Source organism: Thalassophryne amazonica, chromosome 20 (assembly GCF_902500255.1).
Source record: "Thalassophryne amazonica chromosome 20, fThaAma1.1, whole genome shotgun sequence".
In the NCBI taxonomy this organism is placed as follows: Eukaryota; Metazoa; Chordata; class Actinopteri; order Batrachoidiformes; family Batrachoididae; genus Thalassophryne; species Thalassophryne amazonica.
In genome coordinates, this window is record NC_047122.1 from 59,224,751 (window position 1) to 59,241,930 (window position 17,180).

Consider the following 17,180-nt stretch of genomic DNA (forward strand, 5'->3'; position numbering starts at 1 on the left):
AAGCTTTCAAATGAATTAAAGCTCTGTCTGGGTTTTGGATTAATTAATAAGCTGGAATGGAAGATTGCTGCTAATCCTCCACCCCGGCCCGTGCTACGAGCATTCTGACAGTTAGTGTGACTCGGGGGTGTTGACTCATTTAAACTAACATATTCATCCTGCTGTAACCAGGTTTCTGTTAGGCAGTATAAATCAATATGTTGATCAATTATTATATCATTTACCAACAGGGACTTAGAAGAGAGAGACCTAATGTTTAATAGACCACATTTAACTGTTTTAGTCTGTGGTGCAGTTGAAGGTGCTATATTATTTTTTCTTTTTGAATTTTTATGCTTAAATAGATTTTTGCTGGTTATTGGTAGTCTGGGAGCAGGCACCGTCTCTACGGGGATGGGGTAATGAGGGGATGGCAGGGGGAGAGAAGCTGCAGAGAGGTGTGTAAGACTACAACTCTGCTTCCTGGTCCCAACCCTGGATAGTCACGGTTTGGAGGATTTAAGAAAATTGGCCAGATTTCTAGAAATGAGAGCTGCTCCATCCAAAGTGGGATGGATGCCGTCTCTCCTAACAAGACCAGGTTTTCCCCAGAAGCTTTGCCAATTATCTATGAAGCCCACCTCATTTTTTGGACACCACTCAGACAGCCAGCAATTCAAGGAGAACATGCGGCTAAACATGTCACTCCCGGTCCGATTGGGGAGGGGCCCAGAGAAAACTACAGAGTCCGACATTGTTTTTGCAAAGTTACACACCGATTTAATGTTAATTTTAGTGACCTCCGATTGGCGTAACCGGGTGTCATTACTGCCGACGTGAATTACAATCTTACCAAATTTACGCTTAGCCTTAGCCAGCAGTTTCAAATTTCCTTCAATGTCGCCTGCTCTGGCCCCCGGAAGACAATTGACTATGGTTGCTGGTGTCGCTAACTTCACATTTCTCAAAACAGAGTCACCAATAACCAGAGTTTGATCCTCGGCGGGTGTGTCGTCGAGTGGGGAAAAACGGTTAGAGATGTGAACGGGTTGGCGGTGTACACGGGGCTTCTGTTTAGGGCTACGCTTCCTCCTCACAGTCACCCAGTCGGCCTGCTTTCCCGGCTGCTCGGGATCTGCCAGGGGGGAACTAACGGCGGCTAAGCTACCTTGGTCCGCACCGACTACAGGGGCCTGGCTAGCTGTAGAATTTTCCACGGTGCGGAGCCGAGTCTCCAATTCGCCCAGCCTGGCCTCCAAAGCTACGAATAAGCTACACTTATTACAAGTACCATTACTGCTAAAGGAGGCCGAGGAATAACTAAACATTTCACACCCAGAGCAGAAAAGTGCGGGAGAGACAGGAGAAGCCGCCATGCTAAATCGGCTAAGAGCTAGTAGCTACGCTAAGCTAGCGGATTCCTAAAAACACGCAAAGTGAATAATGTGTAAATAATTTAGAGGTGATTCAGCAGAAGGAGTGCTTTAGTTAAGGCACGTAAAGATTACACTGGGAAACAAATCGTAATCTAGATAACTAGATCAATCTAACTGCGCAGATTAAACAGCTAACAGATACAGAAAAACACCGCTGTGCTCCGGAACAGGAAGTGATACAATACCGCAGTGAGAGCCAACCACCAGTAGAGGCCTGACATTGACCTTAACCCTTAAGCACCCTGGCAATTTGGACACTTGTGCCTTTTATTTTAAACATGAATAAAATATATTTCCAATCTATCATGCATGACGTAACAGCCATGGGATAAATCTGGAGGCGTCACCATGACAACCATATCATCCTCACAGCCATGCCACCAGCATCATGCTTTCCAGAAAGGTATCCTGTTTCTGTGAATGGAACGTGATCACTTTTAACACAGTTCCACACTGTGACCGAGTTCTTGCTGCACAAAGGTGCAGCCGCGCGGTGAATTTACACAGTATGAGAGCGACAGACAGTGGATGTTGATTTGGAGGAAAACAAATGATAATAACTTGACATTCTGACTTCCTGCAGCAAATGGCATTTGAAGAAATGTTCTTGTTTTGGGGGCCACAGAAGATCATCAGCCTCCATCTGTCCCAGTCCTCAGCATCTTCCTCTGTCACAACAACCTGATGTACTCCTTCATCACATTTATAAAGCTCTTCTTTGTCCTCCTTCTTCTCATAGTTTGCCAGCATCATCTTCAACATTCTTCTCCAGATATACCTCACATCCCTCCTTTACACATGCCCAAAACCTCTCAATCTCGCCTCTCTCACTTTGTCTCCAAACTGTTCTACTGTGATACCTTTCTGCCACAGTAACTCTTGGCACTCTCTCATAAACTTTCTCAAAATCCACAAACACAAAACGTAACTCCTTCTGCCCTTCTTCATGCTTCTCCCTCAGGACTCTCAAAGCAAACATTGCTTTAATGCTCTTTATCTGCATGAAACCATATTGCTGCTCACAGCTCCTCTAGTTTCCACTACTCTTCCGCATAACCTCATGCTATGACTGATCATCTTTATGCCTCTGTGGATACTACAGCTCTGCCAAAGAACAAAAAAATATTTTCTTGGAAATCAATACCTCCCTGCTCCTCAGATGTCCTTTCTCTTTCTAACCTTTTATGAAGCAGTCTGGTTAAAAATTCCATGATCATCTCTCCTGATTTTGTCTTCAGTGATACCATCTCTGTGTCTCCACTGGTATGTCATCTTGACCAACCGCTTTTTCATGTATCATCCTTTTCACAGCTGTCCTAATTTTATCCTGCTCTGATTTCACTCTCTCCACATCATTCAAATTTTTCTCCGCCTCATTTTCTTAATTCATCAGCTCCTCAAAGTACTCCCTCCATCTTCTCAACACACTTTCCAAGATTGCCAGGACATTTCTTCCTGCATCCTTTATTACCCAATCCTGCTGCACAGCCTTTCCATCTTGGTTACTCTGTCTGGCCAAAGTACAAGGATTTCTCCTTCCTTAGTCTCCAACTTCAAATGCTATGTTGTTGTCACCTTTCTCTCCATCATATGTTGCACATCCTTGCACACCTATCTACTTTTATCATCTAACTATCCTATTTCTTTTTTAACCAACCTCTTTCTCCTTAAACTTTCTTTCACTTCCTCATTCCACCCCCAAGTCTCTTTTCCTTCCTACATCTGCCCAGATTACACCCGCTACCTTCCTGGATGTCTTGCTTATCACTTCTGAAGTAGTTGTCCATTTGTCTAGCATTACATCACCTCCATCCAGGGCTGTCTCACCTCGTCACACAATTTCCTAAGATAGTCTTCCTCCTTCAGTGTCCACCATCAGATCCTTGGATCAGCAGTCACTCTTTTCCTCTTCTTCATCTCCAAAGTTGTCCATTAAACCAACATCCAGTGCTATCTAGCTAGGCTCTCCCCCTGCCACTACCTTACAGTCTCTAGTCTATTTCAGGTTTGCATGCATCCTCTGCATCAGACCACTCTTATGTCACCCTGTACTCCTCTTTCATCTTGAAATATACATTCACTACCGCCATTTCCATCCTTTTTAAAAAACACCTATATTACTTTCACCAGCATGCCCATTGTTGTCCTCTCCAATCACCACTCCTTCTTCCTTGGGTACACTCTCTAATACCTCATTGGACTTACTCCAGAAGTCTTCTTCCTCCTTCATCTCCCCACCCACTCACAGGGCATATGCGCTTGTGACATTAAATCAACACCCCTTCAATTTCTAGCTTCACACTCATCACTGGCAAACACTCACTTGACCTCCAACACACTCTTAATGTATTTTTCCTTCAGGATTGCTCCAATATCATTTCTCCTCCCATCCACACCAACTACTCACTCGGGGGAGGAGGAGTAACAGGAAGACAGAGGTCGGGAATGAGAGGAACAGTAGTAGCCAGTAAACCGGGATTGATCAGTATGTCTGGGATTTATATTGTGGATTTACATTTGCAAACTGTTTTTCTTTTTACTTTCACTTTGATACTCTGACCTACCTGACTAATCTGACCTAATCTGATGCAACAATTTGAACCCGCCCCCAATGCTCTTGGCCTTACTGCCCTTCCAACTAGTTCTTGTTAACACAGTATGTTGACCTTTCTCTTCCCCTATTTGCCAGCCCCCTCCCTTTATCAGTCATACTGCTCCTATTCAAAGTTCTGACTCTCATTTCTATATTTTGTCCTCTTCCAACTACCTCCAAACATGCATACCCCTTTGTCTTTCTCCTCCTTTGCCTAAACATAGTGTAGTTTCTGCTGGTTTCCTCCTGGGCAACAGTACTGGTGGCGGGTCCGGTCCAGCATGATTTGTGATGTACATTTTTGATTTACCACAATTTATGTAGCATGCCCTTCCTGACACAGTCCTCTTCATTTATCCACTCTTGGTACAGGCACTCAGCATGCACTCTGTTGCATCGGTGGCTGAATTTAACATTTGAGTAAATATATGTTTGTTTGTTTTTTAATATAATGCAATGCTAAAATACCCTCAGCCGTATGAGCATTGTGTTCTTTATAATTTGCAGTTGTTAACCCTCTGGGGCCAACGCCTTCATATATGACAGCTAAGACCAAGCTTTACTAAATTCTAAATAACTTTTTAATGATATGAGATAGAAACATACATGTTTTTGCTGAAAACTTAACTCCACTGACTTTCAAGCCAGCCATGGGCCATGTTTGTACTCCTCATAGAAGCTGTGTGATGACGTGCGCAATGTGAGTGTCCAATTGGAATTGGTTCACTGTCACATGGTTTTCCAAAATCCAATCGCAGGGCAGATTCACCTCATGTGAAAAGCCCAAGATCGTTTTCAGGAGTGATATGTTACTAGTTGGCCTGTTTGAATAGCCCCCTGGGTGCTCTAATGAGTACATACTGTTGGGCTCCAAATGCACCCTGCGCCATTACGCACAGCGATCAGTGAAAGCAGGAGCACACGGAGAGCCTCTGATGACAATCTCACGTGCTCAAACAAAGAGTGTGTAACTATCAGGATTGCTCCACTAGTTTGCATGTGAATGTTACTGGATAACTCTGTTGCTTTTACCATGAAGACAAAAAAAAACGCATAGACCATTTTGTATATATTGTTCAAAATGTGCATTTATGTTTATTGTTTGAACTTTTTTGTTGTACAGTCTTTCACACAAGACCTCAAATTACCTTTATAAAGTGTCAAAACAGTTGTTTATTATAGTTTGCTGTGTGTTTTGAATAAATGTGTGTGGAAAATTATTTTCCGCTTTACTTTTTCCTTCCTTATTTTTGATTGTAAACCTTTATTACACTTATAAAACACAACAAAAGCATATATATTATGAAAGCACAGGATGTCCTGAAAAAAAGAGACATAAAACTTGATTGTGGGATGCAGGGAGAGCTGTTAACAGTAACTGTCTAAAAAATGCCCTCGGACCCCAGAGGGTTAATTAATTATTAAGATCCTATTGTCTTGCGTACAAATTTGTACAAGTTCAAATCAAACCATGATTTGTTCATGTTGTGCAAATCAAGGAATATTTGTAGATCAGCCTCTGTGCATTTGCAGTTATTAATGAGACAAATTTAACTCCATAGGTTAGTATTGAGTTAGCGAAAGTTAGTGTGCAAACTAACGTCCACAAAGTGTCTTGTAAATGACTCCAGAGGTGTTATCAGGTTACAAAAACAGCGTTTTCAGTTTTAGAAGTGTTTATTTCTCACTAGCTTTTACATAAAATAGCAGAAACAAAGCTGTTAGCAAGTAGCTACAACAGGAAGTGATATCACCATGCTAACCTCTGCGAAATGTTTTGTAAATAAGTTCAGAGGTGTTATTAGATTAAAAAACAGCATTTTCAGTTTTAGAAGTGCTTATTTTTTGCTAGCTTTTACATAATATATGAGAAATATGTATATAAATACACAAAACAAAACAGTTTTGAAGAGACCAGCGACTGATGTCATGGTGCAGCTTGGCTCTGATTGGATGTCACCTGCATCACTCAAAAACAAATTAATTTCTTTTTATTTTTATTTATTTATTTATTTATTTTTGCCTGAAAGAAAAGGCTGTATCGTGATAAAAAATTATATTTGGTTCTGTGAACAAGCACAGCTTATACTAATAAGATGCTACTGTTTGAAAAATCGTCATTTATTTAGTAATTTATTTATGCACCCAAAAATATGTGCTCATCAACATCTTTTGTAATTTATGTGACTAATCCTGATCTATAACTTGAAAACGGGCACCCAACAGTGTAGCCACCTCTTTCTGATTTCTAGGTTAGATCCTATTATTTCATTTAACATTTCATCAGACTTCACAGCGTGAATGCAAACTGTATTCCGATAATGTCTTTGTTTTTCTGTATCCATGGCGACTGCAAATCAAACACTCAGCATGACTTTCCCCAGCTTTCCTAATTATATCTAAGTACGACGTAGGGGTTAGGTTTTTCACACGCGTGCGGGTTCTCACACCGTGGCTGAAGCAGTACCTGATCATCCACCCCCACCTCCTGCAATCATCTGAGATGACAGTATGCCATCAAGACAAAAGACAAATCTGATTCACGCCTCCTCAGATAGAAGAGAAGGACGAGTGGATGTCGGGCATAAACTTGCAACTGAGTAATTGCAAATTACCAAGTCCACTGGCATGACATTACCACACATGGGTCCATCATATGCCAGAGGATTTAACAGGACTTTTCGTAAGAAAGTGGGCAGTGACTGTCATCACAGCAGCACTCGGAATATGCAGTGATTCAAATGTAAAAGCGGATTTATAAAGACGTTTTGCATGCAATGCTCTGACTAACTAGATGGCTCTGACCCTGCTGTGTGTTGCAGGTGGGCTCGTTTCAAACGCTCAAACAGCGTGACAGCGAGCGTGCAAGCCGACCTGGACCCTGAGGGTTTCCCTGGTCTCAGCATCGCTGTGCCAACACAGGACAAAGGACTGCAGTTCGGCTGTTCGTTCCAAAGGCACTCGTCAGAACCCGAGTCAGCCAGTCAGTACACAGAGTGCCACCGCACCGTGCACACACAGGGACAGTGGGCCTACAGAGAGGTAAGCCTACAATACTGGGCTCTTTAGTCCTTTAGTGGAACTGTCCAGAACAAAGGGCTCAGGCGGTTATGGTAAATGGACTGCATTTATATAGCACTTTTTCCATCTGCATCAGACACTCAAAGTGCTTTACAAATAATGCCTCACATTCACTCCGATGTGAGGGTGCTGCCATACAAGGCGCTCACTACATACCGGGACAATAGGGGATTAAAGACCTTCCTCGAGGGCCTTTAGTGATTTTTCAGTGAGGGTGGGATTTGAACAGAGGATCTTCTGGTCTCAAGCCCAACGCCTTATCCACTAGACAATCACCTCCCCTATAAAATTAGAATTATAATTTAAATGCAGAAAAGACAATTTATTGAAATCTCATGTAGAGTCAGACAGATCTGGGTTCTTCATGAACGTAGCTCACATAGGAACTGCTTCATGAAGAACCCTGAACACAAATACATTGTTTTTTAGAGTGTGGGAGTCTTCTCCGCATTACAATGGATAAACCTGTTCACGCAACCGGTTCCTATTGGATACACAGTGACAGAGGGGCGGTCCACCCATATCGCATGCTCAGCGCGTGATCAGAAACATACTGAATCATATGGTGGTGGTATGTTATGTAACTAAATGCCATGTAACTAAACTATTTCAAACTGGAACACACTAAAACAGGACCTTTGGTTGGTGATTCAGTTGATTCTTCATCACACTGGTATCCTGTTTTTGTGTCTCATCATGCAGATAAGAGACCATAGCAAGAGCACAGTGACCCACTCATGCAGATAAGAGAAGTGGAGTCTTACTGGCAGTTACAAGAAGTCTTAAAAGTGGTGTAAACACCGATAAGAGAAATGGAGACTTAACCTTAGCAAGAGCACAGTGACACATTAACAGCAGCACACAGCAGACATTGTTTTGTAAAAGCAGCACAGGCAAAGTTAAGGTCACTTATCAAAGAACAGGCTGATGACAGTGTCCACCAAGCCAGGTTGAGGTTAGGCAGGAATGAGGGAAGCATCCAAGGGCAAGATCCAGGGACCTGGCAACAAGTCAAAAACCATAACAAAGGCTGCAAAGCGAGGCTCAAATGCACTTGACAATCTGGCAAGAGTCACAGCCAGATTGGTAAGTACACTCATGAGGCTTCACACATATGGATGGCAGGGGGTTTTGGAGTAGTGATGTATAGATTTTGTGATATGTGTCTTTTTAATGTTAGTCTTTATTTAATCTGCTAATGATGGGATACAAAACTATACTCTCAAATATCTGCTTTGCATTGTTTTCAGAAATGCGCCATGAAAATATGTTCTGTTTTCCATAAATTAACATCAACGTTAATGAGCCTGTTTGCATGCGCATTAAAAACCTGATCTGATTACTGGAGTGATCTGATTATTCAAGTGGTCATGTAAACGGCAAAATATGATCTGCTTTATCATATAAGGACTGTTATCTCATTATGTGAAAGTGGATTAATGCACTTAGATTTCTCCCCAGTAGTCCGATTTATTCAGCCTATGTATACCGTTAATATGATTTATTTTGTTCTTTTACATCTGCATATGTGTGAAACTAATTGCCACTCATATTTCCAGAGGTACAGTGTGACGCACTGTCATCTCATCGGGGTTTATACCATCCTTCATCAGATCACAAAGTTCCATGAATGCTTTCTGAGATATTCTTATGTTCTCAGTCCATTGTACGTCTGTGAATTCCTTGAGCATCACTCTTTCCCACTAGTCCTTACGCTGAATGCACATCGTGCCAGGTCCCTTACACAGGATGGTGACCTTTGAAAGTCTGTTGTGCGTCCAAAAAATTTGCCAGGAATTTGCATGAATCCCAGTCGCCATAGAAGCAAAAATCTGAGGTGAAACAGCATTATGCAATTTGCAATGTCACCACTAGATGACAGCAAAACCTACAGACTGCGGTTTTTAAAAGCAGATTTACAAGGGATGCAAAAACACCTTTCTGTGTAAGTGCTTCCACATCCCTTGAGTGTTGTTTAAGCATTTGAAAGGACAAAATTCGTGATGATCCCTGTGGTTTATGGATATATATGCTGGATTTAAGTGGAGCTTGCCGTGGTCTAAAAGCAAGACGTCATATTTCCTCACTGTTCATACGTGAGGACATGAAACAACTCCACTACACCTCAGAGAGAGAGAGAGAGAGAGAGATATCTTTTTCTTCAAGACATGGCGCTTTTTCCGATCATCGCATTTCTGAAGTGCATGTAAATAAGTCATATCAGATTATTATTGTTATCTGATTACTCTGTTACTGGATTATTTTGGTCATGTAAATGGGCTCAGTGTTAGAGTAGATCTGAATTCTTGTTATGTTTCCTCACCCTGGTGCATTACATTGCAAAATCTGCTTTTAAAGCTACAGTTAAGAGTTTTAATCACTTCCCAGGATTTTATCCAGAGTGGATACTCCACTGAGCCGTGCCCAGCAGACCCCCGGCCCCACCAGCACCCGCACTTACCTCCACGTGCCCACTCCCCACTGCCCATCACCACAGAGCGGGCATGGGTGGGGACACCTTCGCTGGAAGGACCCAGGAGCCTGCCTGACTCAGGAAGAGCCTCGCCCTGCATGAGAGATGGGGAGTTCTTCTTACGCCTCCTGCAGACTGAGGTGGAGAGGATGGAGGGTTGGTGCCAGACGATGGAGAGAGAGGCCGAGGAAAACGAGTTGCCGGAGGACGGTGAGTTTGTCTGAAGGCTTCAAATTTCAAGAATCGATTCAATTCAGATTCTTAAGATTCAGAATTGATTAATTCGAGTCAATTCGATCCAATCCGATATCGATTTGGGATTGTGTTATTAAAACTGTTTTTTGAGCTGTTACCTGATTGTCTAGTTCTGCAACATAATATTACTTAACGAAATTTCGCCCTCAAAATGCAGGCAGTAGTGTTTCAGAGAGTTATAAATTTAAAAATTTTCCAGGGGATAATGGCCCTGGTCTCCCCTACAAAACTCATGACTTCAGCACTCGCTGATTGGAACATTGCCAGAGAACTTTTCTCCTGCAGCAGGAGAATGTGGCTATGGGAAAAGTTCTCCCATAGTCGAATCCAGAGAACCTTCGCAGGCTGTCCCACAGAAAACGAAACGTTATGTGTGAATTATAAACGGCGGATGATTCTCTTTTCTGCAACAACAGTCCTGGTAGTCATGATTGATATCTTTAAGTGGCTTTGACAGAGGTTGATGAATAAATTGTAGACGCACTGCTTCTAAATCAGAACCAGTGCGTCCACAATAACTTTAGGCAAATGATACCATTACAGCATAATGGCCAAAGTGCAGTGTAATTTTTCAGGCACGCTATTAGAACGCTGGCAAGAAGTTCATATATACACTCAACAAAAATATAAACGCAACACTTTTGGTTTTGCTCCCATTTTGTATGAGATGAACTCAAAGATCTAAAACTTTTTCCACATACACAATATTACCATTTCTCTCAAATATTGTTCACAAACCAGTCTAAATCTGTGATACTGAGCACTTCTCCTTTGCTGAGATAATCCATCCCACCTCACAGGTGTGCCATACCAAGATGCTGATTAGACACCATGATTAGTGCACAGGTGTGCCTTAGACTGTCCACAATAAAAGGCCACTCTGAAAGGTGCAGTTTTATCACACAGCACAATGCCACAGATGTCGCAAGATTTGAGGGAGCGTGCAGTTGGCATGCTGACAGCAGGAATGTCAACCAGAGCTGTTGCTCGTGTATTGAATGTTCATGTCTCTACCATAAGCCGTCTCCAAAGTTGTTTCAGAGAATTTGGCAGTACATCCAACCAGCCTCACAACCGCAGACCACGTGTAACCACACCAGCCCAGGACCTCCACATCCAGCATGTTCACCTCCAAGATCGTCTGAGACCAGCCACTTGGACAGCTGCTGAAACAATCGGTTTGCATAACCAAAGAATTTCTGCATAAACTGTCAGAAACGTCTCAGGGAAGCTGCATGCTCGTCGTCCTCATCGGGGTCTCGACCTGACTCCAGTTCGTCGTCGTAACCGACTTGAGTGGGCAAATGCTCACATTCTCTGGCGTTTGGCACATTGGAGAGGTGTTCTCTTCACGGATGATGCGAAGGAGATGTGTTGCACTGCATGAGGCAAATGGTGGTCAAACCAGATACTGACTGGTATCCCCCCCCCCCCCCCCAATAAAACAAAACTGCACCTTTCAGAGTGGCCTTTTATTGTGGGCAATCTAAGGCACACCTGTGCACTAATCATGGTGTCTAATCAGCATCTTGGTATGGCACACCTGTGAGGTGGGATGGATTATCTCAGCAAAGGAGAAGTGCTCACTATCACAGATTTCAACTGGTTTGTGAACAATATTTGAGGGAAATGGTGATATTGTGTATGTGGAAAAAGTTTTAGATCTTTGAGTTCATCTCATACAAAATGGGAGCAAAACCAAAAGTGTTGCATTTATATTTTTGTTGAGTATATATATATATATATATATATATATATATATATATATATATATATATATATATATATATATATATATATATATTAATCAATCTTTGGATGTATGAATCGATCTGTGGGAATTTAAATGAAATTCGATTTAAAATCAGCGAATCGATCTTTTCAATCCAGCACTGCTTCAAACACCGGTTATGTCTGCGCTTTGTGGGTTTTCATTTGCGTGTCTTTTTGTCTGTAGTTCTTGAGCTGATCCGTAATGTAGTTGGCAGCGCCCAGATGCTCATGTCACAGAAAGTCCAGCAGTTCTTCCACCTGTGCCAACAAAATATGGTAAGTGTTGAGCGACTGCACGAAAACGCACATCAGACACGGTTTGTGGTACCTCAGCTCTGCTGCAGAAGCACCAGACTGGTCCTGGTAAGTCCTTGGTGTTCAGTCTCGTGCATGTAATTCTACCTTCTCATGGATCCAGGACTCCTCGGCATACCCCCAGCCCAGCTCTCAGGACCTGGCAGGCGTCTGGGACCTGCTGCAGCTCAACATAGAGGACGTCAGGGTCAAGTTCCAGGACCTGCAGAAGCTCAAGGACTCTGGTTGGCGGCTCCCACTCGAAAAGAAGGTGAGAGTTCCAGGGGTCCGGGCAGGCTTGGTTTCCTTTCAGAGCGTCCCCACAGCTAACATGGCAGCGTGCAGGAGAGTAGCACACATGGCCGTGCCCTCTAAGCCTTTATATGCTGTGGAAATACAGAACAGCAACAGGAACTGAGCTGAACTGCTCGAAACACTATGGAGCGCAAACATTTTGTTTCCTATTTATTGCAACTGGTGGCATTTGTCTGTTATATTATTGTTTGCAACGGTGATGCCTGTGATGGCACCACAGAGCAGGTTCGCGTTCTCGCTGAATGACTACACTTGCTGACATTATGTTCCACCAGTTTAAAGGGGTCAGATTATATATGTATCGCTGATTGTGTGAATTAAGAGGAAATCAGGTCTACAGCCAAAAAATACCTCAGGTACTGAAGTGATGCATCTCTTAAAAAAAAAAAAGCAAACAAAAGGTGTGTGTTTTAAGTGATCTGTTTCTGTGCCTGTTGCTTTAAATGGAGAGGAGCTGCTGCTAGCCCTGCCCCCCTTGTTGTTGGTGCCAGACAGGCTGGTTTGAGTATTTCAGAAACTGCTTACTATCCAGTAAGCGCAGTTGTCGAAAATGCCTTGTTTGATGTCAGAGGTCAGAGGAGAAAGGGCAGAATGGGTAAGCACTGGGGCCATACAGACTTTACCTCACTGAGGACACTCACAAATTTACAAACCTTTGTTCTGAAGGTCCAGCAGAACCTCTGAATCAAAACTAAGACATTGTTGAAAACGCTGGAGGCAATTGTTAGAAATGAAATCCTCCACATTTAAGAGTCCACTCTATCACCGTGACCACCGTGAAGGTATTACTTGAAAATCAACTTTAAAAAATGCAGAGCCTTCATTATAATTTTGTGTGTGTGTATTTTCGGGGGGCAGCACAGTGGCTTAGTGGTTAGCACTATTGCCTCACAGTGACAAGGTCCCATCTTCAATTCCCACCCAGCCCTGTTTGTATGCAGTTTGAATGTTCTTCCTGCATTTGTGTGTATTGTTTCCGGGTGCTCTGGTTCCCAGTTCCAAAGGCATTCAGGTTATGTGAATTGATGACTCTAAATTGGCTGTAGGTCTGAGTATGTTGGCCTTACAACAGACAGGCCAACACTCTATCACAGTATCTCTGATGGGCCAATCAGTCCTCCAACCTGGGTATAGAGGTGAAAGACTAATCAAACTTCTGCTGAGTTTTCCAATATTAACAGCACCAGTTGATAACACGTTATGACTTAACTAATAACTACAGATTTCGCTACTGTCTATACTTGAAGCAGCCATTCGGGATTGTTCACTTGGGGTATGTGGTGTATGAATGAGAATTCCAACTTTTCAGGGCATTCCTGAGAAATCAAGACCTCTGAGTATAACTGGAATGCACCATTAACCACAGTGTGTATAAACTTAGAGTCGCAATTTTATTCAGGTATCTATGACTTACTTTTGGCCTGGATTTTGCTTTCAGCAGAAGATTCGTACATGCGCAGAAAAGGTTTTGTACCCTATTTTGGATTCTATATAGGGTGTCTCAAAAAAAATGTACCCAAATATGAATACCAGGAAATGGTTTTACTGGGAAATAATGGTGTTTTTCTCATTTCAGGAACCCTAAAAAAATTTGTTGTGTAAGACAAAGTCCAGGAAAAATGGTGTCATTGAACCTAATTCAGAGAACAAAAATTGTCGAGATCTGTGCAACGCATCCTAAGGGCTGACTTGCATCTCTTTACATACAAAATTCAGTCTCAGAGCAAACTAACTCCCCAGCAAATGGCAAGAAGACTTGAATTTTCTAGGTGGTTTTCCAAAAAACTGGGACGGATTATTTGTTTCTTAGGAAACTTCAGACGAGGAGGTGACATTGATCATGTGGTGTAAAAGATAAAGGGTTGAAACATAAAAAAGGAAAGACTGAACTAAAAACTGTGCATTGGGGAGAAAAAAATTACATGCTTCAGCCACATGGTCATGCAGAAAATGTCTGATAATACTGATTGGTTTTTCTGTGCTGTCAAAATACTTTTGTATATATATATTTAGACACCCTATACATGACCCTTTTAACAGCAACAACTAACAGCTGTTTCTTTTCTCCTTTTTCATTTACATTCTCTTTACCTTGTTTTCCCTCCATGTTACTTCCGTTTGCATCACCAAATGCATGCTGGGATAACTTTTGTTGACTTATTTGTTTAACGTCTTTGTCCATGCACTTTCCTGAAAACGCACTTGAATTCTTTCCCCTCAATCCATTGTTGGTTTTGTCCTATGATTTGTCATCCTCTTGGTTTCTCCCAATAATGTCTCCACTGTGATATCATGGGATTAACCTTTTTACCCCCCTATACCACCCGGCACGTTACCTCCACTGTCGGTTTTCATCTTGTGTCCACGCATCACGGTCACCGTGCTAGGAGGATAAGAAGCTTCCTCCTCCCTTACCAAAGAAGCCAGCAGGTGGAGTGAGCGGTAGCCTTCGGACCGACAGCGTCAGCGATGGTGCAGGCGGCAGAGGCGGTGGAAGCAGCTCGGCCGGTCTGGTGGTGCCTCGTGTGGGTGGTCATACCCTACCCATGAGGGAGAAGTCCATGGAGATCGGGGACCGTCAGAGGATAGAGGCAAGAAGGAGGCTGCTGCAGACCAAGCGCACCACCTCTTTCAGGCAGAACTCAGCCACAGAAAGCGCCGACAGCATTGAGATCTACATCCCCGAAGCCCAAACTCGACTGTAAACACAGGACATGCACAGGTTCCCCACCTACCCTTACCCACTGCAAAGCCGGCCTACGTACTAACCTTTCTCTAAGCCTGGTTCTGCATCTTCTCGGGTCACTGCTGTTATCTCACCTCGGTATTCCTGTCAGTGCACTTAGCGCGACTGCAAACTCAGTTCTCATTGGTGGAAGACTCCAAACAAGCAATGACAGCCATCACGTGTCTTGACATATGGGCGTTGTACTGAGGCGGCCGTAGAACTGAAAAGGTAGCTATCAAATTTACAAACTTTTTTTTTTCATTTTTGCTGCCGATAAATTGTTTTTATGAGAATAATCAATGCAGGCTCACACAGTAGTAGCATGCATGCGCGTGTTCACCTTCTCCACCACCGAAAAGGGCTTAAAGGCAGACATGACAGAAATTTTCCTTGTTGCCATCATTTTAATGCCATTTATAAGGAACAACTATATTTATGCGGCCTGTGAATTAGAGCAAGATCTTTCCACAGCCTTCACTGATGCCATGGGTATGGATGGCGATACTTGCACCTTCGGTTTAAAGCCCTTAAACGTATATGTTCGGCCACAGGACGCTCTTTAAGCACAATCAGCCTTTTTCCCAGGCGCCATCTGTAGATCTGTCCTGGGTTTCTTCCCTGCTGCCCCCATAGCCCAAGCTAGGCTGTCTGAATGTGCAACTGACACTTGTACATGGTGTGCACACTCATATTTGCAAAAAGGAGCTGCAGTGTAGCATCACAGCCTTGGCAGCTGGAGAGCATCACACACAAAACCAGAGCAGTTCGCTTTTTAACGTAGTCTTTCTGAAGTTACAGTGAGTATTCACAGATGGGTGGGGGAGGTTTTTTTGTAGGAATTCTATTTATTACCTGAACTTTAAGTCTTTACTGAAAACGCCCCCATTTCACTGTGAGACTATAGCACCACCAAGAGGTACAACAAGGACCCAAATCAACACCAGTTGTCAGTCAGGTTGAACAAATGTGATCAAAACAGCCATAAGGAAAATTAAGTTTCATTCTTGCCCTTCTCAGTTTTTCTTCACAAACATACAGTATTAGTTGAAAGGAACTTTTCCCCAAAGATATTTTTGCGTCACAATCATACAAATGATAAACAGAGTTCTGCAGACTGGAGATCTGCTTGAACCCATCAATTCCAAGACGTGCATAGAACAGTCGTCCCACCTGAAAACGAATGGCTGTTCTTCGTCAACCCATTCCACTTTTGACCCCTTGTCATTTTCATCAGTCAGAGCGGAGATGCGCAAATTTGCTGTGGCTCCATTGAAATCCCATCCAGAGTCGGAAACGAGACAAGAACTATAAGTCGTGAAATTTCCTGTGTTGAAGATGTTGTCGAGGTAAGTTGTCAGTGGATTTGGAAGTACAAATATTAGTCGTTGTGGCACTTTCTCTTCATTTACTTCTCAAAGTCACGCGTGGAATCTATTTCCACTCAACGTGTAGCATGTTTTGTTTTTCTTTCACAGCTCTGAGCTGGCTCTCAATTTCATGTTTGTGTGAAGACAAGAACTTCGAATTTGAGCCTTTTGTATGGAAGTTGCGCGCAGGGCTTCTGTGCGTTTGCTTGAGCCATGTCACGACTTATGAAGGACTGTTAAAAGGTCCGATTCAACCATCCTGTAAAGAAAAACAACAAAAAAAGGACTATGTATTGGGGGAAAAATGAAATATTTTAATGGGAGATGTATATTTTATAAAACAATCTACATTTCTAGATTAGTAGAGAATATCAAGTACAATATATCAGATGTGAAGTAATACTGTATCAAAACGATAGCATATAGCATTGTGTGGCATATCCAGACTCAGTACATGTACTATGAAGTTCAAATTATCTTGTTTATGAGTGCTGGGTTGAGTTTACAGGGTATGATTCTTCTTCGACTTACTGCATATCCTCTGTGGTTCTAACATGTATCCCCCCCTCGTCGCCTCTTTTCTCTCGAGAACCAACTACACGTGCCTAACCAGCTGTATGTGGTTTCTTATAAACACAGTTTACACTATATAAAGACATGTAAATAGAAAGGTAGCTAATATTAGTAGAGAATATTGCTAAAGAAAAAAGTTTTTAGCGTGTCGACACACCACCTTGTATCTCCTTCACCCTCTCACTTGGCAATCGGCGCCGGATGATTTAGTTGACATTAACGTTGCATGTTTATGACACAATGAAGTGGAACTTCACTTTGAAATCAGTGAAGTTTCTAAACTGTTTTTTGTGTGTGTGATTGAAAAATACAG

The 17,180-nt window shown here is 42.6% G+C and overlaps 1 protein-coding gene across 1 annotated transcript in view; it reads left to right on the forward strand.

The window, feature by feature from the left end:
- dlgap3 (discs, large (Drosophila) homolog-associated protein 3) overlaps positions 1 to 15,990 on the forward strand; it is a 52,066-nt gene extending 36,076 nt beyond the window's left edge. Inside the window, exons 7-12 of the mRNA XM_034161559.1 lie at positions 6,831 to 7,050; positions 9,478 to 9,772; positions 11,775 to 11,866; positions 12,009 to 12,155; positions 14,587 to 15,573; positions 15,630 to 15,990. Of these exons, the coding sequence (XP_034017450.1) occupies positions 6,831 to 7,050; positions 9,478 to 9,772; positions 11,775 to 11,866; positions 12,009 to 12,155; positions 14,587 to 14,904 (1,072 nt within the window). The 3' untranslated portion in view covers positions 14,905 to 15,573; positions 15,630 to 15,990. The remainder of the gene's footprint in view (positions 1 to 6,830; positions 7,051 to 9,477; positions 9,773 to 11,774; positions 11,867 to 12,008; positions 12,156 to 14,586; positions 15,574 to 15,629) is intronic.
- Positions 15,991 to 17,180: the final 1,190 nt, after the last annotated feature.